At 35.7% G+C, this 26,918-nt stretch overlaps 1 protein-coding gene across 1 annotated transcript in view; it reads left to right on the plus strand.

Annotated features, from left to right (window-relative positions):
- Nucleotides 1-26,918, plus strand: part of LOC150074906 (CBP80/20-dependent translation initiation factor-like) — a 68,853-nt gene that overhangs the window by 27,093 nt on the left and 14,842 nt on the right. Inside the window, exons 3-4 of the mRNA XM_090389351.1 lie at nt 18,150-18,429; nt 23,255-23,442. Of these exons, the coding sequence (XP_090245477.1) occupies nt 18,150-18,429; nt 23,255-23,442 (468 nt within the window). The remainder of the gene's footprint in view (nt 1-18,149; nt 18,430-23,254; nt 23,443-26,918) is intronic.

Genomic DNA, 26,918 nt, shown 5'->3' on the forward strand with positions numbered 1-26,918 from the left:
TGAGCTAAGATATTTCATGATTGGTTTCATAAAATATTTGTACCATGTAAGATCACATTTGGCATCAAAAGGTTTGCTACAATATGCATTGCTATTGATGGACAATGCACCTACCCATTCCATACACTTATGTGATTTAAAAAGTGATGACAGAAAAATATCATGCCATTTTCTGCTAGCAAAACACTGCCTTTCTCATTCAATCGATTGACCAAGGCATTATTAAGTATGAAATGTCATTATCTCAAAATGTTTATTGAAAAACTTGTTTCGGCAGAAAATAAATTAGATTTGATAGGGTTTCGAAAAAGCTACACTATAAAAGATGCAATTTTCAATGTCACTGATGCCTGGAATGATGTTCCTGTTCAAACAATACAAAGAAGCTGGAATAAGTTGTGGCTAGAAATATATTCAACTGATACAGAAACCATTCCAAAAGAAACTGAAATTTTGTAGTTATGTTTGAATGTTCCTAGTTTTAAAAATATTTCGATGGAGGAAGTAAATGATTGGCTGGATATAGATAAAATGGACGTTGGATGCGAAATTTTATTCTACAATGAAATTGTGCAAAGAGTGGTGACAATTTCAGATGATTCTGAAACTGAAGAAGAAAAAGCTGCTGCTAATGGAACAACAAAAGTAATTAGCCACTGAAGCTGAAATTGTTGTCAAAGTGCATTGAGTGGTTAGAGGTACAAGAAATAAATGCTACGCAAGTGTTACAAATTTTACACAAAAGTAACATTGCCTCTCAAAAGGCTCGAGGGGTAATGAAACAAAAGAAATTGACTTTTTCAGAAAAGAAATTTAATTACGTAATATTGTTTTCTTTTAAATTTATGGCATTATTAGACCAATGTAAGTCAATATTAAAAATAGGTATGTATGTAGATATCTGTACAATGATTTTTGATGACCCGGTAAAAAATAAATAATTAAATTTCATTAGGTTATGTAATAAAATAAACATGTTAGATGACCCAGTCTATTGCATGTATAGTTTTAATGTAAATATTCTATTATCCGTCTTGGTCCTGTACCCTGGCAGATAATATAACTTCTACTGTATTAATAAAATTCTGGGTTCTGCAATGAGATAAGGTGAATCTCATGAAGTGCAACTATCATCACTGGAGAGTGTACCCAGTTAGGTGACATCACAACTCAGATATGCTCAGGAGATTAGGTGGCAGATGTGTTAAATGGGGACCAACATCCCTTGTAAGTCTGCAAGCAGTTGGACTGCATACACCATGAGGATAGCAACAACTGAAGAGAATGTACTAGCATTGATTGTTGCCAGAGCCCACTCACAGGATTGTAGGCCTGATGAGTTTACATCTGAACCCCATGCATATCATTCTTCATGATGAGGGCATGTAACCTTACTATTTTAGTTAACTCTAGGTTTTTTTGAATAATACCATTCTCTGCAACTTGTCCATTCAACTTGATTACTGCAGTGGCATGCAGCCAACAACACAATTTCCAGAAATGTTAAGCTGGACAGATGAGTCCCACTTTACGTATAAAGGAGTTTTTTAACACCCACAACAGTCTTTAGTGGACTAAACAAAACTCCTGTCTAGTGCATCTACATGCACACCAAGTTTTTCTCACCAGCATCAGCATGTGGGAAGGCCTTGTTGAGGATTTCCTCGCAAGGTCAGACCTCTCCTCAAGCATTTTAGCTCCAGATTATGTTGGCACGGTGTTTTTTTTTTTTTTTTTAATAATGGGGAGATACTAACTGAACTTATTTAGGATGAGCCTTTGAAAATGTGGTGATGTTGTTTCCTATCTCCACTTTCTGGAACCATATCCTTACATGAAAAGGAAGGCACTGTAACCTTATTCCACATTTTAGTAATGAAGTTACAGTATTTGGATGTGGCCTTTCCTCAGCAGTAAATAGGCTGTGGAGGGTCTGTCCCTTGACCAGGCAGATTCTGGATCTGAACCCAGTAGACTTCTTTCTATGGAATTATTCGAAGGTGCTGTCATCAATAAGCATGCTATGGAATGTGCAACAAAATATCCTGAGACAAGCAGCTTCCTGTTCAAGATTTGCAGCTTGAATTTCAAGAAGCTGGTATTTGCATACGTTTCACTGAGGCAAATACTGGCATTACTGTGTGTAATGTGCTTACCACACCAGTGCAATGGCATGTTTTTTGCATGCATATAACACACCATTGTTACACTAAAGCGTAACAAATAAAGATCACTTTTTTTTTTTTTTTGGCCTGTTTTGTTAAACTAGCCCATTAAACTAGTCATAAAAACTGTTCAGTCTGGTAAGTAAAACACTTAAAAAAAAAAAACCCAATAAAATTGCTAACACAGGTTTAAACATTTTAATAAAGAAATAAATATTACAGTAAATATAGCATTTACCTTGACAAGATATGACGTTTGCTTGATTGATATTTCTGTTCACTGACTTTTTTTTTCTTTTGGGTTGGAAAATTGAAAACGGTAAAAAAGATGAGCAATCAATGACGACGAACACAGGATGCACAAATTGCACATGTGAGACAAGTTTACGAAGGTAAAAAAAAAATGATTGAAGATTTCATGGAAGGGGAAACAATTTTGCGCGCGTATGTTGAGAACCAGTACCAAAAAGAGGGTTGTGTTCCAAATGCTAACAAAAATATGCCATTTATTTAGTAATAACTTAATATTTTAACTATTATTTTTATAATAGTAATAACTGAACAAATGTCTTACCTTACAAACTGTGATAGTTATGTGAGATAATGTACATTCGTGCAGCATCTAGATTTCGTGTACCTTCTGCTCTTTAAAAGTCACAAACTGCACCCCTCAAAGTCGCAATTATTTTTTATGGTCTCAAACAAGCATAAGTTCAATAGCACAGAACCTAACCCAGGGATCTCTCAACAAAATACAGTTGACCCCTGCTTTAAATATGTGAAAATCGATAGAATATTTTCCAGTTAGCAAAATAAGATTAAATGTATGTTTACATACATGGCTTAATTAATATGTACATACTGACTTTTTTTTTTTTATTGTAAAATTTAAAACAGTAAAAATTATAAGCAATTAATGACAAATAATATGCCATGCAAGAGTTGCAACCAACACGATAAGGGTTTCTGAAAATTTGTTTTTTGTATGATTGAATATTTCATGGAAGGGGGAAACACATTTCACCCATAATAACATAAAAACCCACAGAATTCCAGCTATTGGCACTATAGCAAATACCAAAAGAAAAAGTTTACTACATGTTTATAATTGGTTACACTAACAGAAAAGACCAATAAAGTGGAAAGTGCAAATAGTTTATATTATTTTATGGTAGTGACCTCCAGAAATGTGCTTCAGAAAAATATCACTAAGGCGAGTCAACAGGGATTTACAAAAAAGGAATGGAAATGTTGAAAATTATATCTAACATAATAGCAGGGGTTTCCCAGCACAAAAGTTTAAAAATGCCATGCTATGCGAGATTTTCAGCAATTCTCAAACCACGTTAGAGTGAAACCTTGTAGAAGTACTGTGTTATATGGGGGGTTGCCTATATATAAGTTTTACTGAATAAAGTATGCATAAATGGATGCAAAAGTTACAAAAAGTGCCAGTAACTAGAAGGGTGAGGAAAGTAAAAAAAAGAAGTGTAGTAGATTTGTGAAAGAACTTTAATATCCTAGAGGTTATGATGAATTAAGAAAATTATGGGCTGAATTGCCAAGCCAATATAAAGTGGGGGAACTATAAAGTAAAATTAAACACTAAAATGCTAATAAAATGAAAATAGTATGGCTGTTATCAGATATGGGAGTGGAAACATTTTGGTAAATGGTCTAATATAGGTAATGCAAAAAATCTTGATCCACACTGTTTTGTGAGAAATATTTAACTGGTAAAGCATTTAAATTAATATTTTTAAATGATCTTGGCCTTTTTTATTTTCCTATAACCACCAAAGGCAATTTATGACTACTGCTGGCATTAACACATGCTATTATAGTGATGTGATCTTTTATCCCAGTGCCATATGTTCAGTCATTGAAGCCAGTGTCTTTTGAGGTAGTGCCTTCCAATCAAGGCCAGTCTCATAACGGTTGTATATTTGGTCTTTAACCAAACTTTGAACAGCTACTTCATTTTGCTGTTTTTTATGATAAACAGAAATTGCTGCACTTAGCTTCTCACCCAGGATCAACAACTGTCAAATACCATGGCAAAATTTAAATTTGTCCAACCTTGAATGAAGGATCTCCGCCTAGTTTTTTTGATTTCAGTGGCTTTTTCGATTATTATAGGTCCTGACAATGGAATTCCTTGGCAATGTTTTGGAACAAACCATTGAAACATTGTGGTATCCAATTGTTCATTTTTAGCAAGCTTCATTGTTTTAAGACTTAACATTATAGTCAATGGTTTTCATTTTCAACGCATGGTTTTCAATTTTGCCTGAATCATGCTTTATATCATTTACTATTGTTCTTCCTATTCCATAAACCGATGCTATACTTGTAGCACTTTCACCTTTTCTTAGATTGTTTATTTCAATTTTTTGTAATAATTCCAACACTAATTGTTTACGTTTGTGTCATTTCAATGAATTTACTAAATAAAAATTTATTAAAATGTGAAAGTACAACAGTATATAGTGAGTTGTATACATAGATTGAGTGATACATGGTGCCAGTATTACAGTGTAGTGGGATTAAGTGACAGTTAACAGAGACTGACAATAAATACAGTGACAGACAATAGGGGCTCCCATCTGGTATGGGCTTGGAACACCTAGGGTCCTGAGCTGGATATCATCATTCTTCTCTTTCTTAGTGATTCCCTTCTACTTGTGTGTGTGTCTCTCTCTCTCTCTCTCTCTCTCTCTCTCTCTCTCTCTCTCTCTCTCTCTCTCTCTCTGAGTAACTCTGGGATTATTTATTATTATATTTTTATTGCTGGTGCAGCATAAGCCTCAGGCTTCCTTGCACCATGTGGCTGGTAATAAAAAATAATAATAATCAAAGTTCTATTGTAATTGATTCCAGTGTTTCTTGTAAGAAATGCTGGAATCAATGTTTAGGCAGAGTTGTGCCCAACACTTTACATTTGTAAACATGTACTGTAATATGTCCTCTATAATGGGTTCAATTTTCTGTGAAATGCTTGTTTTCACTTCTTCTATTGTGCGAGATTTATTCTGGTCCTCATTTCCCTTTAGTATGCTCCACAGACACTTTAGTGACAAATGTGAAGGTGTGGGCAGCTACACATTTGCTGTTTAGCCTGAACTTAAAGGTTCAAATTCTAAGGTTAAAAGGAATATGTGAACAGATGGCTCTCCTTTTGGAAGTAACCCAGAGTCAATTCTGTGTCACACCAAGTAGGGAAAGTTTGTTTGACAGATTGTTTTCTGGGAGTTGTATCACATGGTACATAGTGTTCTTTCACAAATCTACTACACTTCTTTTTTAACTTTCCTCACCCTTATAGTTACTGTCACTTTGCAACTTTCACTTCAATTTATGCATACTTAATTCAGTATATCAATACAACTTAAGTTGTATTGTATTGGACAGTAAATGGATGTTGGCTGGTGGTGGCACGTGTTCGGACTCTTTTGAAAGAGTGGGAATTATAGAAGCCAATTCAGAAGAACAGTGCCCATGAAAGTATATGTAGAAAAGACATGCAGCAGAAACAGTAAGTCTATGAGACAGTGAGTGGAGAGACTGTTAGAGATGAGTCATTAATTAACCTAACTGCCCTCTTCTGAACAAAATCAAGAAGCCTGAGAGGTTTTGGGGGCACCACCCCAGATGTGCAAACAATATTCCATGGTAGGGCAGATTTGCGATTTATAAAGAGTGAACAGCTGTTTGGAAGACATGTAACGCCAAGAGCAAAAGAGAAAACCAAGTTTTCTAGATGCAGGGGAAGCAATATTTGTAATGTGCTTGTGCTAAGAGATTAGAAGTCAGGGTAATCCCCAAAAGAGATATATCATTTTGCCTAGTAATTGGAGTGTCACCAAAGATAAGCATAGGAGCAGAAGAATCCTTTTTGCGAGATATAAGACAAAACTAAGTTTTAAAAAGGTTGAAATAAACTAAGTTGTCTTTGCCTCACTGGAGAATTATTTGGAGATAGGCATTTAAGGAATTGGTAGCAGATATTCGAGAAATTAAAGCTGATTGAACAGGGCAACTTTTCACAAAATGGAAAGTGGAATGCAATATGCTATCATCGGCAAAACTATGGATAGGATTTCCAGTCAATGGAAGGTCATTAATATACAAGAGGAAAAGGGTAGGGGAAAGAACTGAACCTTGGGGGACACCAGCATTAGTGGAGAGGTTAGAAGACAGTCATCCACCATCACCCTCCGTGAGTGGTTAGAGAGAAAACTGGATAACCAATTACAAAAAACAGTTGGCAGACCATAAGATGGAAGCTTGTTTAGACGATCTTTATGCCAAACATCATTGAAAGCCTTTGAGATGTCATGAGTAACTGCTTGAATTTCACTGAACTTTTCCATTGAATTTGTCCATAAATGGGTAACATAAGCCAGAATATCACCAGTGGTTCAACACTGATGGAATCCATACTGGTATCATTGATCAGATGGAAGGTTTCTAGGTAGTTTAAGAGTTGGTGGTTAATTGAATTTCTCCATTACTTTAGAAAGAGTAGAAGTAATTGCAATGGGACGATAATTGTATGGGAGGGATTTGTCACCCTTTTTAGGAACTGGCTGGATATGAGCAATTTTCCAAGAAGGAAAATCACCCTTGGAATAAGAAAGTGAAAAAAGGTGGCAAAAACAGGAGTAAGTTCAGGAGCACAGGCTTTGAGAACAAGTGGAGAAATACCATTGGCACCTGGAGCTTTCTTAGTATAAGATTTGTCAATATCCTTTTGACAGAAGACCACAGGAGCAATTGAATGGAGCATGGTGGGATGTGTTGTAGCAAGATCATTAATACATGAGTTGGAAGAAAAATGGGATACTAGGTCAGCTTTATCCTTGGCTGAAGTGACAACAGAACCATCTGGTTTTGATAGAGGTGTGAGCAGAGATAGGCAAAAGTTGTGGCCACAAGAGGCATAATTACTGCTAACAGGACAGCCTATTGGCAACCCAAATCTGCACTCTGGAGTGGATCTTTCTTCCCAAACTCCTGGGGAGAGGAGCTTGCCTCTCCTTGCCTCCCCAATTTTCTCACTCTGGTGGGGCACGAGCCATCTACTCTGTAGGCCCCTTACTTCTAATTTCTTCCACTCAGTCTTCAGCCTTAAAAACTTTTGTCTTGCACAGCATTTAGCCCTATATGTCAAAATTAAAAGAGAACATCAATTCTTGCCTGAACCAATTCGGTTTTTAAAACTCGCTTTTACCGCACAGCCCCATGTCGCATACTATTAATACTAACTTAAGTATCACTAATTTCAACTGCATTTTTTGGTCCTAGCCACTGAAATCCCAGGAAAGTGGCAGGACCCGCCAGAGTACAAATATTGGTAACACCTGGCCGGCCTCCCCGTGGCGGGTATTGGTAACGTCGGGTCTAACTAGGAGCCAAGCAGCTAACAGGCCGGACAAACAATGGGCACAACAAACTACATAGTACATATCCCACACACTTTTAAATCTTGGCTTGTCCGATACAGAGAACATACGCGGAGATGGGAGAAATCACAGGTACAGTCAGACCCTCAACATACCTGATACCTGGCAGAGTAGAAGTAGCAAGATTATACACTAGCTGATCTGGAAGCCTCCTAAATAGTTACTAATAGGTTTGATCCAGTGTACTAACTAGTGGCTGGCCTGTGAACACTGTTTTAGAGCTGTACCCTTGAAATGTAAGGAAGATTGAATCTTGCCATGATGTTCATCATAACTTAAAGTCATCAGTCATACTGCATGATGTAAGGGTTGACTGTAACTTATCTCTGGAGACTAAACATGGGTTCCACCACTTCAAGCCCCCAATTAACAAAGTGGTGTTATTGCACTGGTTGATGAGTCAACTACCACCTAGTATTGCCTGGTAACACAGAGGGGTGGAATTCCTCCATGTGGTGTGGGTGCCACACCTCTATCCCCTGCTTACATTGGTTCACACCTGGGTGGTACCCACAGTGTGCTTGTACATGGAGGTTATACACAGGATTACTAACAGTCACACCATCGTGAAGGTGGAAGTAGAGGATTTGGCTGTCATAGACTGTCCGGACTCACTGAAATTGGGTCCACTTGACTTGAATATCACCCGAATATCAGTTACATCAGCATTTTAGACTCCCAGGTAGCAAGTATAGCTTGTTTGACATATCTGAGAGAATGTCTGTGACAACCTCAAGTACCATTGATTGTCAGGTTGGCAAGTTACGTGCAGTTGATGCCATGAAGAAAGAGTGCTATTGTTGCTTTACATGAGGAAGGATGTCCTTCCAGTCATTGGTTATAGACTGTCTTGTAATTAGATAAAAAAAAAAAAAAAAAAAAGGAACAGAACATAAACGAGTCTATGCCAAAACAGTACTGCATTTTGAAGCGCTTTGCCTTAAAAACCGTAAAGCTTCTTTGTCTGAGCTGAAAAGAGAATGGGAAGAACATACAGGAATGGTAGCAAGTGCAGTATCAGTCAGAAGACTCCTCTTTAAAAATGGATTTGTAGACGGTTGTCCTAAGAAGCCCCCCCTCACTAAAAAAAAAAAGAGAAAAACCCTATTAATTTGTTGTAGGGAGCATGTCAAATGGACTCCCGAGCAGTGGAAGTCCAGTTATTTTCTTGGATAAGAAGAAATTCAACCTGCATGGCTCTGATAGGAGACAAATGATTCGCCATAGACATGAAGAATACCATCCAGACTGTATGGTGTCTACAGTGAAATTCCCTACCAGCCAAATGATATGGGGGTGCATTTTGTATTGCAGAGTAGGTTACCTGCAATTTATAAAAGGTTCTGTAAATGCCAATGGATATTGGAAGAAAAATTGCTGCCAACCATTTCAACCTGCCAAGTAACTGCATCTTTCAGGATGACTCTGCTCCTTGTCATTGGGCAAAAAGTGTAACTAGACATTTCTGTAGTTACTTTAGCTTCATTTCTGCATTAGTGGTTTGACAGTAATGTGGTTACATTTGTTACAGGTGAAAAAATGGTTGGAAGAATGGTCCATTACAACTGTTAGCTGGCCAGGAAACAGCCTGGCCGGAGCTGAATCCTATAGAGAACTCTGGCATCGTGTGGAATCTGCAGTTGCCAGAAAGAAACCAAAGATGCTTTGTGAACTTCAGGAAGCCATAATTTGTGTTTGGAACCACAAACTATCAGTTGATTATCTTCAGATATTGATCTCGTCAATGCCTCGATGGTGTGCTGCTGTAATCAGGGCCAGAGGCAGTTCAGCTAAATATTAGTTTGCACCTGAACTTTTCATTTTTTGTTTTCCTTTTAAAATGATAAACCTGAAGCAAATTGAGGGCTTACCAAAATGGTTGTATAAAGGTTGCAAATGCTCATTTTGGAATATTTTGAGAGCACCTGTCAAATATTACTTAGCTTTGCTTTAACTATTGATAAATATCTTTTGTTTATATTTCTATTTGTGATGCTAGTCATTAATGTAACATACAGTCACGAAAAAAGGTTAGAAATGTGAAATTCCGAGGTGATGAACTTTCTTTGAACGTGTGTGTCCTTACAGGAAGGGGAAAAAAAACTTTTAAACTATAAGATAAAAGTATAAAAATAGGATTCAAGTAGAGTGAGAATGCAGATTATGAATGAAGCAAATGTATATCTCTCAATCCTCTCACCTAGTGGGTTTCCCACTGCCAGCTAACATAGTCCACCCCTGGAGTAAGATGGGCAGTTTGACCTTCCTACCGCATTTGATAAGACATGGACCTGACAACCATCACCAACAAAGACACTGCAGCTTTGCTGTCAACACTCCATTTGGCGATCTGAACTGGGTACTCTAACCCGGTTCCCTTTAAAATCCCATCCCCAGGCAGGGGGGGAGGAAACAGGTCTGTCTCCTCTCCCATACTTTGCCTGGTGGGGCTCGTTCCCACTGACCTTTTTGGAGATGCCTATTCTATTGTCCCCATCCTTCTACATGTTTCCCCCAAGTCTTCCCCCACTCTAACTAAACCAACAGAGTACACATCTAATAAGGTCGCCAAATTCTAACCAATGTCAAAATTCAGCCGCTTTCTCATAAACCTCTTTTGGCCTTTCCAAATTCTAGTGTTCACCTTCCTTTTTATATATATATATATATATATATATATATATATATATATATATTGTGTGTTGCCACTGAAATCCTCAAATAATAGGTGGTGGTCTGCCAGAGTAATTAAATAATCTACTTGGTGCCTCTACCTTGTGGTGTGGGCAATAGTGGGGCCCAATGGCTAAATGGTCAGAGAAACAACAGAACATAACACTACACAACAAACCACTCCCCACACACTTTTAAATCTCTGGCCTCCACAGAGTTTTGTCACTCACAAAGAATACAATGTGGAGATGGGGGAAACCCCTGGTGCCGTCAGACAACTAACACACTTTACACTTCACCATAATATGTAAAAGCCCACAGATTTCCAGCTGTCAGTCTTATTGCAAATGCAGTAAGATAGAGTTTACTAGCCATTTATTTATTAGATTGCATTACAAAAAAGCCCAATAAACTGCAAATTGTTTTTATGGTGGTGAACTCCAGAAATGTGCTCCTCTGCTCTTACTATCACTAAATTTCTGTTTGAACAGAAAAATGTGAGCTCCTTAAAACATGTCAGCCTACAATATCATGTGTTATCTTGTGAATATCAACAGTGTCTCTGCAGTACAACTACAGCAAATAGGAATAGCTGTCAAAAATTAGTTTGACTTTTTTTTAAGCTTTGTAAACTTATGTATTGCTGCTGCTGCTGCACAGGTCACTGCGTTCCCATCTTGGTGCCTGGTTTTGCGTTTACCTGGTGTTACTCACAGATGAAATCGTGCATGAGCCAACATGAAAACTGCATTATACTCATTGTTCCCTAATATATCAGTTGCGTAGGAGCAAATGTGCATTGCAAAAATGTGTGTTATAGCAAGAACTACTGTTCTTGGTTGGATATGTATTGGACACACCTGCTTAACCATGTATCTGCTTACAATGGATGGACCTCTATTGTGCACTAATTGTCAATGAAAACTTATAGTATCACATATGAGGTGTGGCAATTAACTTCCTGGACCAGTCAAATAAAAAAAAAAGTGAAAAGCTCAAATGGCTTTATTTTTATTCAAAGTAATCACCAATTGAATGCACTTATTATACCATTCTAAAAGTTTCTGAAAAGAGTCAGTGAAGGCATCCAAAGAGATGTTCAGTTTAGCATTTACTTTTTTCTTTATGCAGTACAAGAAATGAAATGATAGGTATAGTATTTCACCCCGGGGACTCACATCTGGTGAGTATGGGCTTGGCTCTCTCTCTCTCTCGGGGTAACTCAGGAAATGTTTTTTTTTTTTGGCTGGTGCAGCATAAGCCTCGGGCTTCCTTGTACCATAAGGCTAATAATAATATTTCACTTCTTGTACTTCATAAAGGATATAGGCCCCTATGCAGGCATCCTCTTTTTTGCATAGGGGCCTAGGTTCATTTTGCAATTAAGACCTAGAGATTTAAACATTCTGAAATCTTCCTTTTGACAGCAGGTTTCACCTTAAGAAGGAGAAGTCCTCTGGTGCTAGATTGGGAGATTAGCATGGATGGTTGATCAGTGCCATGTTTCATCAGAAATGTCTTCAAGTGCACTATGTGGGGGCATTATTGTGCAATAGGAACTGGCTGTCTTTGTTTTGAAATTGCTGCCTCACCTGGGAAATATGCTTCAATAGTGTTTTTGAAGCACACATATGTACACAGTATTGAATCTCTTTTTCCCTTCAGGTACAAATTCTTTGTGAATCGCCTGTTTATTAAAAAACATGGATCAGCATAATCTTGATTCTAGACTATTATAAATAAAACATTTAGGCCTTGGTGATGATTTTGAAGTCCACTTCATTCTGTCACACTTTGTCTCTGGGTCATACTGAAATACCCAACACTTGGGTTCAAGTGTTGATCTTAGGTACGAGATAAGTGTTGGGATGCAGAATTTTAAGCTCGTGAGAACAAGTTTTTTTGTCTAAGTTTGCAGATGATACAAAGGTTGGCAGGGTTGTTAATGATAGTAAAGACAGAATGCTACTGCAACAGGATCTAAAGTTAGGCAGATGGGCTGAAGTTTTTTACCATCTTTTTTGATTAATTAACATATTAAGTTGTGTTCTTTAAATAGGCTTAGTCACAGGCTTTAGCTTATTTTTGAATTTAGCTAGTGATTTTAAGTTACAACTTGCTATTTGTACTGCTATTGTATTGAAGTTTTGGCATGAATATTGTAGCATATAATGAGTAGTGCAGTGAAATAGTATGGTTTTAGCTGTGATAAATAAGTAGCTCAAAGGTTCTAGTCACTTGTTGGGCATATCTTTTTGTTTAGCTAAGGAATTTTCCTTTTTAGTAATCAGCAACAATGATCAACAACTTGTGATCAGCAACAATGAATAGACTTTGCTCTACAATTTTTGGTTCGTATGGAACTTGATGATAAATGTGCTTAAATGACCTTGTGGTCTAATGAGGCACATTTCACTGTTCATGGGGCTGTAAATGCACAAAACTGCCAAATATGGGGAACTTCTTGTCCATCTGCTTTGCATGAAAGACCACTACAAAGTTCATGTTACAGTATGGTGTGGATTCACAGCAGAGTTTTTATAATCGGACCATTTTTCTTTGAAGAGTCTACACCTCGTGGCCCCATAAGGTGTATGGTAACTAGTGTACGGTAGTGATCTCTTTTAGAGATCACATTATTCCCTCTCTGCAAGAAAGGCAATTCTTGGAGGCTGTAGTGTTCATGCGAGGTGGTGCCCCTCCCCACGTTGGTCGACAAATGAAGCAACTGCTCCATTCAACGTTTGGAAATTATTGCATCATTTCTAGATACTTTCTGCAGTTCTGGCCAGTCCGATCAGCAGATCTCAATCCCTGTTATTTCTGGCTATGGGGATACCTGAAAGACAGTTTACTGTGGAGGCATACAGATGCTTATTGATTTGAAAGCAAGCATTAACAGCATGTAGCCAACATCCCCAATGAGATGCTATGTGAAACTGTGTCGCACGCAGTCCTCCATTTTCAGAATGTCGTCTCAAGTGAAGGAAAGCACATAGAACAATATCTGTAGATTTCTAAGTTCTGATATTAAAATCTAATCCTAAGTTAAGTATCCATCTCATGTTTATAGTGCCAATTTCTCTCCTAGTGGCAGAAATTTGAATTTTTTTTTCTTCTACAAATCGCTTCCCCATACTCTAAATGACATACCCACCGATTTTCACAGCGCTATCTCTAACCGTTTTGACACTAAAGGTCTCCTGAATAGGGAAACTTATTTTATATTCTGTAATTTTTTACTGTGTTCTATCTATATTATTTCAAATAAAATTATCTAGTATAGTTAGTGTTCACTGTATTTTACTCTATGTAATTATTTTCCAGTTTATTCATTCCTTTCTACTTCATAAATAAAAAAAGGGGGTGGGAAGTATGTGGATACTTTTTTCATATGTTGACACTGATGTTTACTAATGGAATGCCACTGCCTGCTTAAATTACTCTCCTGAATGAATGTGAATATATTACACTAGAATAACCTTCACCCGAAGGGCACAGCCATATTTTGTATGTAACATTGAGAAAACTCAGTTGCTACTTGGTGCACTAATCTCACATGGTAGAGGCATTCCACCACGAGTTGCCTTGATATTGCACAACTCTAAATAAAACATTGCTCCACTGGATAAGTGTATTGCTGCTTTATTTAATGTTTGCCTCTACCCAGATTTGAGTTTCAATCCTATTTGGGATCTCATCACTGAGTAGGTAGGCAGTGCAAAGGCCTGGACAACCTAATGACAGCTCAGTATTGTACTCATAGCATTGGCTTTTGTCATAAACTAGCTTTACTCAATTTTTTTTTCACAATTTCTTTGCATCTCACATTGTAGATATTTCCTGCAACTGGGTTGTTCAGGTCTTCATGTTGTTTACCTGCCCACTGATGCAATTCCAAATACAATCACAACTCAAATCTGGATAGTGGCAAATATTTTAAATAAAATAGCAGCATACTTCTCTATTGGTGCAGTGTGCCTTACTTATAGTAGTACAATACCAAGGGAACTCTGTGCAGAATGCCTTTACAATGTTGAGATTGGTGTACTAAATAGTAAAGTTAATTTGCTCAATGCTATTTACAAAATTCAGTTATGCTCTTCCAGTTCAATAGTGTTGTCTCGTAGCATGGGCTCTTGCCATAAACTCGTTGGAATAGCACACATCCAGCAATCGTGGAAGACATGACATCAATGTTTATGTATAATGTGTTAAGGTTTATGTACAATATGACACTATGCATAGAGCAGAGTTTCCCAAACTGTGTTCTGTGAGACGTAAACAAGTGTTTTGTGAAAAATCTTAATTAATAATTTAAAAAATAATAATAAATTTTGCAAATCTGTAGCATAACCACTTTTGTATCATAATTTTTAACTTTTTTTTTGGTTATTAATATACTGGCATAGACTAATAATCAAATAGGCCGCAGAACACTTTATTTTGGCGTGCTTTGCATAGAGGTAATGACATCTAAGAAAAAGTAGCAATGTAGTGATCTAATATGCCATTCGTATGTGATTTAGTCTGGGGTACTGGGGTTAAGGGAGAGGGGGAAGCGAACTGATATCATAACTAAACTCACTTCCTTGCATATTTTTTTGATAATTATCAGTATTTTGAAATATTATTAAAATATGTGACCATGTATTTGTAGTTGAAAAACTTTAAAACAAGAAGCAAACTACTTCCAGTAGTGCAAAGGTGGTAGATGAAAACTAACACAATATTGTCACACTTCAAACTGACGAACAGTTGCTGCCTTTTGTTCCCCAAAAATCCGAAGTGAAAAAACAGGAACCAACTAATAAAATACCAAAACGAAAGTATAATGACAGTTTGAATTTTGGCTTTCCATGTGTTGGAAATAAAGATGCTCCTGATGCAGTGTATCATATGTAATAAAATATTAGCAAACAGTTCTTTGGCTCCTGCTAAACTTGTGTTCTGTGAATATTTTTTGTGAGATAAAGTGTTCCGTGATTAAAAAAAGTTTGGGAAACACTGGCATTGAGAAATCACTGCACTTCTAAGCATAGTTCCTCTCCTATGGCAGAGTGTGCAGCTCAAACAACTCTGGAAATGTGCAGGCAACTTAGTGATAATACATGTGATGTTAAGATGATCATTCATGTAAATGTGATAATCCTTAATTTTCTAGCTATGTTGAAGTTAAGTGATTTAAATCCTAATGCAGTGTTTTGTGACTTATAATTTGTATTATTAATTAGTTACTATGCTTACTAAGGGAAGGTTTTCCTTTTTGTAAAGGTGAACACAGTGGTCTGAGACATTTTTAAAATTCTATGCAGTGAAATCAACTGATGTTAAAAACGTGAATTCTAAATGGTAAGCCTTCAAGGAATTAATCTTGGAAGCTGCTAGGTTTTTCATACTAAGAAATACTGTTCTAGATTTAGATGTAAATGGATGTCAGATGAACTAATGATGCTTGTGGCAGAGAAGAAAAACACATGGGATACATAAATTATCAGGTGGTGCAAAAGCCTAGGGCAGATATAAACTAGTCTGTCACAAAGGAAGTTAGGCAATTTGACAAATGCAATTTCTCAATATTAAACATGGATTACTGCATATAGGTAGCAGTAATCCAAGAGAAATGTACTGTGTGGTATACTACACACAGGGAGGTGGAAAATGAAAAACCTGGGGGTAATTGTGCAGTCAGATATGAAGTTCTCTGATGAGCAGTGCAGATGGGCTGCCAGAACAGGTCATAGAGTCTTGTCAATGATATATAGGAATTTTGCTAGCACAGACAAGGAAGTGCTCTTTGTATAAGGCAATAGTCAGGCCACACCTTGAGTACTGCATACAGGTTTGGAGGCCTCATTTTAGGAATAATCTAGAGTTGCTAGAACAAGTACAGAGAAAAGCAACAACATTGTTGAGAGGAACGAAGGGGTGCTCTTACCAAGAAAGGCTTAAGTTCTGCAAATTGCAGCATCTGGAAACTAGGCACCTGCTAGGTGATCTGAATGAGGTGTATAAGACTTTGAATGGATTGAGCAGGCTCAATGCTGATGAGAATCTTCCCCTTGCTCAGATTACGAACCTGATCGGGCATAAATTCAAATTGAGGAAATACAGTTGTAGAATAAATGTGAAGAAATTTGCCTTTAGTCAGTGGGTAGTTAATTGCTGGAACAAACTTCCATCTATCATTGTGGAAGTTGATAGCTTAAATAAATTTAAGGCTGGACTAGACAAACGGCCTCCATAGCCAAGTGGTCAGGAGTGGGAGTGCAGTAACACACGCTCTTTGAGTAGACAGAGGTTCAAGCCCCTGACTGCTGAATACGGTCGATCTGCCAACCCGCACTGGACCAGTGTGGCAGGTTATGGTCCATTTCCCTCAGCATGAATTGTTGAGGAGGCTTCCATCCTGCAGTGGGTTGATAATGGCTGCCCTTTACCTTTAGACAAACATTTAGAGTGACCGGATGGGTGAAATGGGAAGGCTTTTTTTTGCTGATGCTGTAGAAGCATGCTTTCTTGCATCATATGCATCAGCCAATGCTAAAAAAGTGAGACACTGCAACAAAAAAAATTAGTAATTGCTGTATTAGAGGTTTTCAGTTTTATTTCTGTTCATGTTGGCATCTATAGGGGTAAATGGGTACATTTGTGGCACATCAGAGTAGAAACATTTGGGTCTTTTTAAGGTTAAAAAAAAACTATAAGAGAAATGTTTGTCTAGTGTTTTCAATAAATAATTGTTGGAAACACTATTTTTAATGTTTAAGAGGTTTTTATACCTTACATTTACTAATCTATATAAAATGAATTAAGAAGGGTTAAACTTCATCTTTATTTACTCTTATACACACCAATATATGAACTTTTCCTCTGTATGAGCTTGAAGGACCCTGTGTGCCAATTTGATAGCCTTTACACATTGTGTCAGATTCCAGCAGGAACAAGAATGTAGGACAGATATTATAACATTTATTGTAATAGGACTGCCTATTCTGACATAATAGGTTGTTTTTACTAGTGCAGTATATGGCAGCTGTTTTTCCACATGTGGAAAAGACTTTGGTTTAATTCCTGCCTGGATGGATGGAACTTAGTGGGTTTTTTACAACATGACTGAATTAATTGGCCTTCGGCAAGGATTGTATGACTTTTTTTTATATTTAAAATTTTTTATATATATCTCACAAAATAGGCAACTGAGTGTTCTCACAAAGATTGTAATAATTTGAACAGTGATTTGGTTTAAAGCTGCTTAAGTAATAATTTTGATTCTTCTTATTCTGTGTGCTATAATTGAATTGATGAGTGCTGCAATTAGCTAGAAAATGAACTGAGCAAGTGGTAAGAGGGTGGGTGAGCTGGACATACTGCATATTGTGGGACTAAGCAACTGATCGCTCATCATGAGCAACACAATTGTACACCATACTATGCAAATACCCTTGTCACTTCAACGATCAGCTTTGCTGGGTATAGTATCTTCATAATATACAGCAGAATTACTGTAGTTTAGCTGGGCTGCACACAGATTTCAAAAAAAAAAAAAAAAAAAAGGCCAGAATATGTGCTTTTTATTTACAGGCACAATATATTGATGCCCTATGGTTGTGACTATCTAGCTGCTTATGCTAAACAGCCAATCCTAAAGGAGCCAAATGTACACATTCCTGTAACATTGATCATATAAATGACTGTTTCAGTTTTAATGTTTCACATAGTTCTTTCCTGTTTCATTTTTGTAGCAGGGGTATGTGTGTATATATATATATATATCTTTAAATTTAATAATTTTTTTTTAAATTATATTTTTAATATAAAAGATTTTGTTTATATCTGTATGTAGGAAGCAAGTGTTGATCATATTCTATCTGAAAGGTTACAATCAATCTATATTGATAATATAGAAACAGATGAATTTTCAAGTGTGGTGGATGCAATAAAAATGTCTTCTAATAATGAAGAAAAGCTTAAGACTGCAGTTCAAGCAATATACCAGTTTAGCATGAAGAATGAAAAAAATGCTTATTTGGGTGCCATGATATGCAAGCAGCTTAGTCACTTTGAAGTTAATGATATCAAATTCAGGACAGTTTTGCTTGGAATGCTACAAAAGGATTATGAAGGTATGTTACTTTTTAGTGTTTATGTAGTCAAGTTTTTAGAATTTGAAGGTGTTATTAATAATAAAACCTTAGAGTATTAAATTTCTTATTAAGTGTCATATATATTTTACATAGTTTTGGATATGTTATGGAGTTGTTGACGATTTTGTGGATTCTTCATTAGTGGTAAATCCTATATAATGTACACAATGCAATTTTAATGCAACTCGTATTTATGTCATTGACCTTTTGAATAATTGCACAATTCAAAAGATATAATGTAGGTGTTACAATATTTCCCTTCTTGTTGTGCAAAGAATTTTTTTTTTTTTTTTTTTTTTCCTAGTTATAGATTACATTTTTTAATTTTTATACTTAAATTTTGTGACATTAAGAAGAAACTGTAAAGGGAAAAACAATCTGTAATTGAGAAAGTTTAAATCAGTGATTTTCCAAAACCCATAATTTTTTTTTAAAAGTAGTTTTACAGACTAAAAATCAAACTGAAATGTTAAATCTTTTTAAAATACTTTGCTATTTTTATGTAATATTAATTTAATGATGTTGCTATAATGTTCTGTAATAAAATTTTGAATGGGTTTGTAATAATTAGACAAATTATATGCGCTAAAAAACAGGTCAATAGTAGAAATAAATACACCAATAATGTTCACTGTTTTTACATTTGCTCATTTATTACAATTAATTATTCTGTAATAATAAACCACAATTTCTTTGTATTCAACATATTAAAGTAATTAAACCATTTATGACAAATTTTTAACTTTGCAAGTTCTTCCCTTTCACACTCATACCTAGAGTTATTTTTGTTACACTATGTAATAATATATTTCTCAAAGTGGTCCATTGTAAATTTGTGATATACAGGTAGTTAGACTTCACGAGTTAATTCATTCCTCATGTGCACTCGTAAAGCGGCAGTTTTTTCCCCATGGACCTAATGTTAAAATTAGGGGTTAAGTTTTCAACAATGAAATTAGTTTATGCTTAAACAATGACATATATCCAAAGAAATAAAAACATAGCTTGTAAAAGCAAATTATAATAAAAAAATTTTCTGACTTTCAAATGTTGAAGAATGTTAATTCTTCATCATTGACATGCACACTCGTTGATCACCCATTGTTGGTTGTTGTCTCGGCACTCATTGTTGGTTTGTTGGAGCCACAAGGAGTCATCTTCAGAAATGTGTCAAGAGGCGTTTGTTTCCAAGATAGTCTTCTCTTTTCTTTATAAATTTCACAATAACATGCATACGGTTTTTTTTTTTTTTTAAATCGGTAGCAACTTTCCTAGTATGCTCCAAATTTGAATCAAAAAATCTCAGTTGCTTTTTCTATGTGTTGAAAAGTTTCATCTAGCCCTTTGAGAGTAAAGGAATGAACAGGAGTTTCAGCTTGAAGAGAATCTTCTTCACATTTTGCTATTTCAAAGAGGTCTTCATTTGTGAGCTCTCCATTGTGTGCTTGAAACAGATCAGTGACATTCGTTGAAGAAATGTAAAGCTGTAATTGGTTAGCAATCTGCTTCTGTTTTATTTTGTACAATCTCTGCTGGTTCTTAATCCTTTAAAATTATCAATAAACTGATGACACAGTTTATTCCAAACACTCAAGTTCTCTGTAATTTTGTTCCAGGTTCGTTGTATTATTTTATGCATCTAAAATGTGGAATTATTTCCAAAATTCTTTAACAGTTGGACCTCCCTCCTTATCTGTTACATTAATTAGCATGTCAAATGTCTTTCAAAGATAACACGCTTTAAATGTTTAAATAACGCTCTGGTCAAAGTGGTGTCTCAAATTTATTTTAACATTAGGGTGGTGATGTTGTAGAAATGGTGGGTGGCCAGGTGCATTATGTGCAAATTTGCACAAAAAAAATTTGTGGACCTTTCTGGCACAGAACATGATCAAGCCAAGGAGGATGTCTTTGTGTGCCAGGTGTAGTTTCAAAAAATTATGCATGCCAGCTCAGTGTTCTGATGGGCTTGGCTAGATGATTAAAGGAATTGGCTAGATGCCCTCAAAAGTATTAAAGTGTGGGACCCATCAAGCTCTCAGCTGTCCAACTCAATGCCAGAGCTCACTCTTGTGCATCAGGCAACACAGCAGCAACCTTCAAGACAGAATGCACTGGTCCCACAGGATCTAGTTATTGTGAGTGACAATTGTCAGTGTAACATTGTGCAAAAACGATAGGTGGAATAGGACCAGGGTATTGTCTGCCAGGGGCAAAAGTTGATTACATTGTAGAGCAGATATCTTTTAAGGGCACAAAGGATGATATTGTTGTACATGTTGGCACTAATTACATTAAGAGTAGGTGATCTGCAGCTTTACTTAACAAGTACAGTTCAATGAACAGAGCCAGAACCGAACCAGGCAATCCTATGCCTGGTGCAAAAGTGTTAAGTACACCCTCATATGCAGGTAGTAAAATCTTTCAGTAGCATAGCTAGGGTCATTGATGCCTGGGGGCAACATGTCTTCCTGGCTCCCCTGATTGTGATAGATAATTCCTTCAGTATGTGCCTCTGAAGCTTGGCACCAGGTGGGGGGGGGGGAATTCCCCACTCTGCATCTCCTTTGCTATGCCTCTGCAATCTTTAGTAATTTATAAAAATTACTATTCCAACAGTCTAAGATTTGCGCATATATATTTATTAATAAAATAATTTAAATAATATAATGAATATAACAAAACAGAAATATCAAAGAAAAAGAAACTTACAAATATTCATTTATATCTACAGAGAATTTAATTCTATATAAACTACAAAGAAAGTATAACTACAAAGAAATTAAAAAAGCTAGATAGTTTATATATCTAGTATAAAATCATAGAAACAAAATATTGCCAAATATAGTACTTCTAACATTATAACAAACTAAAAATATGCTATGGTGTATTATTTTAATTGAAATTTTTCTCGTTTTGAAGGACCTTGCACAAGAAGCTAATGTTACAGGTAGGGTAAGAAAATTTCATAGCAAAATTTCTCTTTAGATAAGATTCTGTTAGACCAGCGGTTCCCAATTGGTCATTTGCAAACCCCTGGGGTTTCACACTAAAAATTCTATAATGGCGTCTGCTTAGATTTACATAAGTATATCTTTGTAAACTACAAAATATAACTAATAAACAAAGTAAAATCAAATTAAATAAAAAGTAAAGAATTGCCAAAGAAAGAAACCATCTCCCACAATTCCTTATAATTAGTTTACTATTTTACAGTAAAAAAAGGTAAAGTGCAGCCATTATCAACCTACTGCAGGATGGAAGCCTCCTCAACAATTCATGCTGAGGGAAATGGACCATAATTTGCCACGCTGGTCCAGTGCGGGTTGGCAGATCGACTGTATTCAGCAGTCAGGGGCTTGAACCCCGGTCTACTCAAAGAGCGTGTGCTACTGCACTCCTGCTCCTGACCACTTGGCTACAGAGGTCTTATTTTACAGTATATCATGTTAAATGTTTTCCATACTAATTTTTTTTTTGTTAGAGATGAGATATTAATTAACCTAACTGCCCTCTTTTAATGGAATCTAGAAGCCTGAGAGATGTTTTGGGGGCACTGCCCCAGATGTGGGAATAATATTCTGTGGCAGGCCAGATTTCAGATTTCTACAGAGTCAACAACAGTTTTTGGAAGAAAAGTAACACCAAGAGAAAAAGAACCAAGTTTTTTAGATGCAGAGGAAACAATATTTGTAATGTTCTTTATGCCAAGAGAGATCAGATCTTTCCTAGAAATCTGAGTGTCATCAAAGATAAGCATAGGAGCAGAAGAATCCTTTTTGTGAAATGACAGGACTGAGTTTTAGAAGGATTGAAATTAAGTTCTTTGCCCCACTGGAGAATTACCTGGAGATCAGCATTTAAGGAAGTGGTAGTGGATATTCAAGAATGAAATCTGCTCTACAATGTCATCAGCTTTTGCCCCTGGCAGACATACCCCTGGTGCTATTCCGCCTATTATTTTTGCACAATTATTTCTTGGGGGGGGGGGTATCTTCATAATGTGCTGCCCTGATGTTGTACTACATCAAATAAGCAACATTCTCTAGTGGAGAAGACTTATTATCAGCAAATACCACCACCCAGGACTGGGGTGGTGGTGGTGGTATCTGCCAAGAATAAGTAACATCTTGGTATTTCCTGAGAATAAGTAAGATTAGTTTTCTCCACTGGAAATTTTTCTACTATGCAAATAATTTCTGAAAATGGAATATAATTTCACAGAACATTCTGCAACTCTAATTCGAACAAGGATGCCCTCCCACCACATCCTGTCAAAGGTGCCTTTAAAATCAATAAAAATGCTGAAAACATACCTAACCCCACTGCTCGAATCAAGCTATGTATTGCATCCTCTGTCTCAATACCTCTCTTAAAACCAAATTTGGTTTTCATAGGACATAGCTTTCATATTATAACTAATCGTTAAACGATTAATGCATAACCATTCGTAAGTTTTTCCCAATACAGAAAGAAGAGCAATGGGGCAGTATGATCCTATTTCATATAACAGTTTGTCAGTTCCTATTAAAATTACAATATATACAGTTGAAATTGGGAATTAAGAAACCAAGCCTAGTACAGAGGGAAACTTATGCAGGAATTTCTTATCTAGGTTCTACTGTATTAGCAAATTTGTGTGATTAAAAAAAAAAAAAAAAAATTGCTGTCAAATATATTTTGGTTACAAAATTGTTTTTTTTTTTTTTTTTTTTTTTTTCAGAAAAATATGGATGTGCATTCACTCAAAACATTCAATTTTACAAAAATATATTTGTATTAATTTTTCTTCTCTCCCTTTCAGACAGAAGTCATATGTTTAAGCAGCTAGGAAGGTTTGTGAGCCATTCAGCATTTTTATCTAATGTTTTCCATCACATGCGGTTAAAGGATGGATCAGCAATGAAGTGTTTGGTTAAGCCAATTGTTACTTATCTAAGTATGCTTGTTGATGGTAACTCTGCTGCTGAAATAGCAACTTTTGCAAATCAGGTAAATTTTGATTGACTTAAAAAAAATTAATCTATATTAATTCACTTTTAATTAAACACTACAAAATGAACTTTTAGATTTAGGAATTAATAAGTAAAACTTTCACTAATCTGGACCTGCTTTAATTCATATTGCCCTGTGTATGTTTTATTTATGAATAATGGAGATCTTTCCTAAATGAGAATTTAATATTCAATTCTGAAATTCTTTCAAAATAGTTCCATGTCACTTTGTAAAACAAACTAAATCATTCAAAAGGAAAAATTAATTGCAAATTAAAACATTAACACATTTTTGTTGTTAGATAATACCACTGCTCATTCTTTTGAATTTTATCAAAATGCTTTTTCTTACCTCTTAGTACCAGAACTGTATACAACCTATGATTCAAGGTTTCATAATGAGATGTAAAAATTTTTATATTGAAGAAATCAAATTGAGTTTTTTGTGATTATTCAGACAAGTTTCTCCTCTTGTCTGAGAAAATACAGTAGCCAGTATTTAAAAAAAAAAGTGCTATTTTATGACTAGGATGTAAGTTTTTAATGAAGTCAAGCAGAGTACAGAGGTAATCGCATGGGAAAAGCTATTAAATGATGAGATTATTATTTATTTAGATAGAATCAAAGATTAAGTGTGTTAATGTGTTGCACAGCAGTGGCAAAGTGGATATAAATTTGGAGGATGAAAGACCAATTGGCTAAAAGATGAATAACAACAGCATTTCAAGGAGAAAAAAAGGCAGTACGGGGAACCTTTTTTATTCTTAAAAAAATAAAGTAAAGAAGAAATAGTTAAATTACACAAAGGCATAAGTTTTCTCAATACTCTTATTAAATTTTGCTAATTCTGATGAGAAATTTAATTTCGCTAGTCTTGTATAGGTGACAGTTTTTCTTAGAAATGAGATAATTTAAAATATGTATTACCTCACTTTGTAATCTAACTTAACTTTGAATTAATCAGAAAAGGTTCCCCTAAAATAAACTGTTGTGTGCCTAAACTATCAACAACAAAGAATTTTATATTAGTTTAATATTTTGAAAATGAATAGCAATCTCTAACTTGCCACCATCTCTTTAGGAGCTACAGTTTTTAATGGAGTTTTTAATTCTACTTACTTTGACACATCCTTTCCTTTCTTGATTTTGTTTAAACAACCTTTAGTGGCTAAACACGCTTCAGCTCCAAAGTGAAATTGCCTATTTATAGTTAAGAATCAGATTTGAAAGAACAAAGCTACCTGAAATGAAGATTGGTTAAGTCCAAATTTACCACTAGCAACCCCATCACCATTACTAGATAGTAACAGCAACTGAGATTGCTGAAAAATGCTAAGTGGGCTTAAATGAATGCCTTCTTAAGATAAAAACAGGCAAAATATCCAGCCTGTTTTGCATTTAAAGCAAATTATTCCTGGTTTCTGATTTGATGTGCTATTGAAATTAATTTGCCCATCCTGTCTTCTTGAGATTAGAATTATTAAAATGCAGTCTTGGTCTGCTTGAACCAATGGCTAAAGCATTCTGGGACATCATAGTATTATTTAACTGTTATTCCAAGTCCTGTAAAATTTAATATGACCTATTAGAATGAAAAAGACCTGGGGGTAATTGTGCAGGCAGATATGGAGTTTGCCAAGCTGAAGACAGTCTGCAAGAAGAACTCATGGTGGCTTGTCAATGATATACAGGAATTTTTCTAGCAGGGATAAGGAGGTGATTATTCCCTTATATAAGGCAATGGTCAGACCACACCTTGAGCACTGTATACAAGTTTGGAGGCCTCATTTTAGGAAGGATGTAGAGCTGCTCGAATGGGTACAGAGAAGGGCAGCGAGATTGGTGAATGGAACAAAGGGTTGCTCTTACAATGAAAGACTGCAAATTGCAGTGTCTGGAGACTAAGCACCTGCAAGGTGGTATGATTGAGGTGTATAAGGCCTTCAATGGTTTGAGCAAGCCCAATGCTGATGGAACATAAATTCAAATCGAGGAAAGACAGTTGTAGAATAATGTGCAGAAATTTGCCTTTAGCCAGTGGGTGGGTTGATTGCTGGCACAAACTTTCATCTGTAGTTGTAGAAGTTGACAGCTTAAATAAATTCAAGGCAGAACTAGCAAACATCTGGAGTTAATGGATGGGTGAAATGGGAATGTGTTTTTTTTTTTTTTTTTTTGGCTGATGCTATAAGCTTTCTTTCTTGTATTATATGCCTATGCTAATTAGTGATTTTGCAATATCATTTGGTTGACAAGAATACATAACTGCTTAGTTGTCTTAATTAAATTTTTATTAGGCAATGTTATGTTTAGGATTAGAGCTTCTGCCTGAATTTTTTTTTTTTTTTTTTTTTTTTTTTTTTTGTCTTCTCAAGTTGCACACTGTCTATAAAGATATTTTAACCATTAGGCATATTCCCTGTTGATATTGAAAATTTTAACATCTTCAAACATGAATGATAAACAATTTGTTGAACATTCATTATCCTTTTGCTTGGGAGAGCCAGGAAAGTCTTTATTTGTCCACAAATTCTCCCTAAAGTTTCTGTCTACACCTTTATAAAAACTATTGTGTCAGATCATAACAATTCCCAGAAAATAGAACTTAATCTCATCTTCAATTAAATTATAACTTCAATCCTATGGACAGAGCCAAATATTTGTCTTCCTTTTCAATCAGTACCTAAACATCTTATAAATCTTAGTTTTGCAGAGTGAGTGAACAAAATAAAACAAGTAACTGAATTATAGTTTCCCTATTTGTTTCCTACTGTGCTGCTTCATGTTAGACATTCTTTAGATGTCCTTTCATTTACTTCATGCACTAAATAAAAGGACAACTCACTCAAATTAGTTCCAAGTTAAATGCAATTAATTGTGCAGGTAATCTCCATGCAGTTTCATAATCAGAAATATTTTTGTTAGTACACAAATCATTCAAGCTGGATTGTGACTTCCTCAGCAAAGAGAAATAATTTAACAAGAATCAGAAGACATGTCCTTTTAAATCTAAATATGTTCAGCTGCTAGTCTAAAGAAAACATGTGTTTTCTTTCACATGTGTTTGCATCTCATACACTATTAGCATGCAAGCAAATCAAAACCATATTAAAGCATCCTAAATTTAAGTTTTGTCAAGATATCAGCAATAGCTGTAAGCAGTTTTAGACACACTGAGTAGACAGCTTTAGATACTACGCTGATAATACCCAACTTAGCACATCCCATACCACTGGTTACTATGTGAATGAAATAAGTCTATTTGAAGTAAAATGAACACATACAATTTTCAACAGTGATGTAGAAAGGTTTCATCCAAAAACAGTGTTGCATGGCTTACTAAATTGTATGCTTTTCACTAATTTCATGTTCCACTTTTGATTGAGAAATTTTCAGCTTAAACAAGTTAAATCCAGTGCTATCTATTTATCTAAAAAATTTGAGCATCACACAGCAGATTAATAAGTACTTTCA

This window comes from Mastigoproctus giganteus, unplaced genomic scaffold, assembly GCF_048544385.1.
Source record: "Mastigoproctus giganteus isolate SK-2022 unplaced genomic scaffold, ASM4854438v1 scaffold_15, whole genome shotgun sequence".
Taxonomy (NCBI): Eukaryota; Metazoa; Arthropoda; class Arachnida; order Uropygi; family Thelyphonidae; genus Mastigoproctus; species Mastigoproctus giganteus.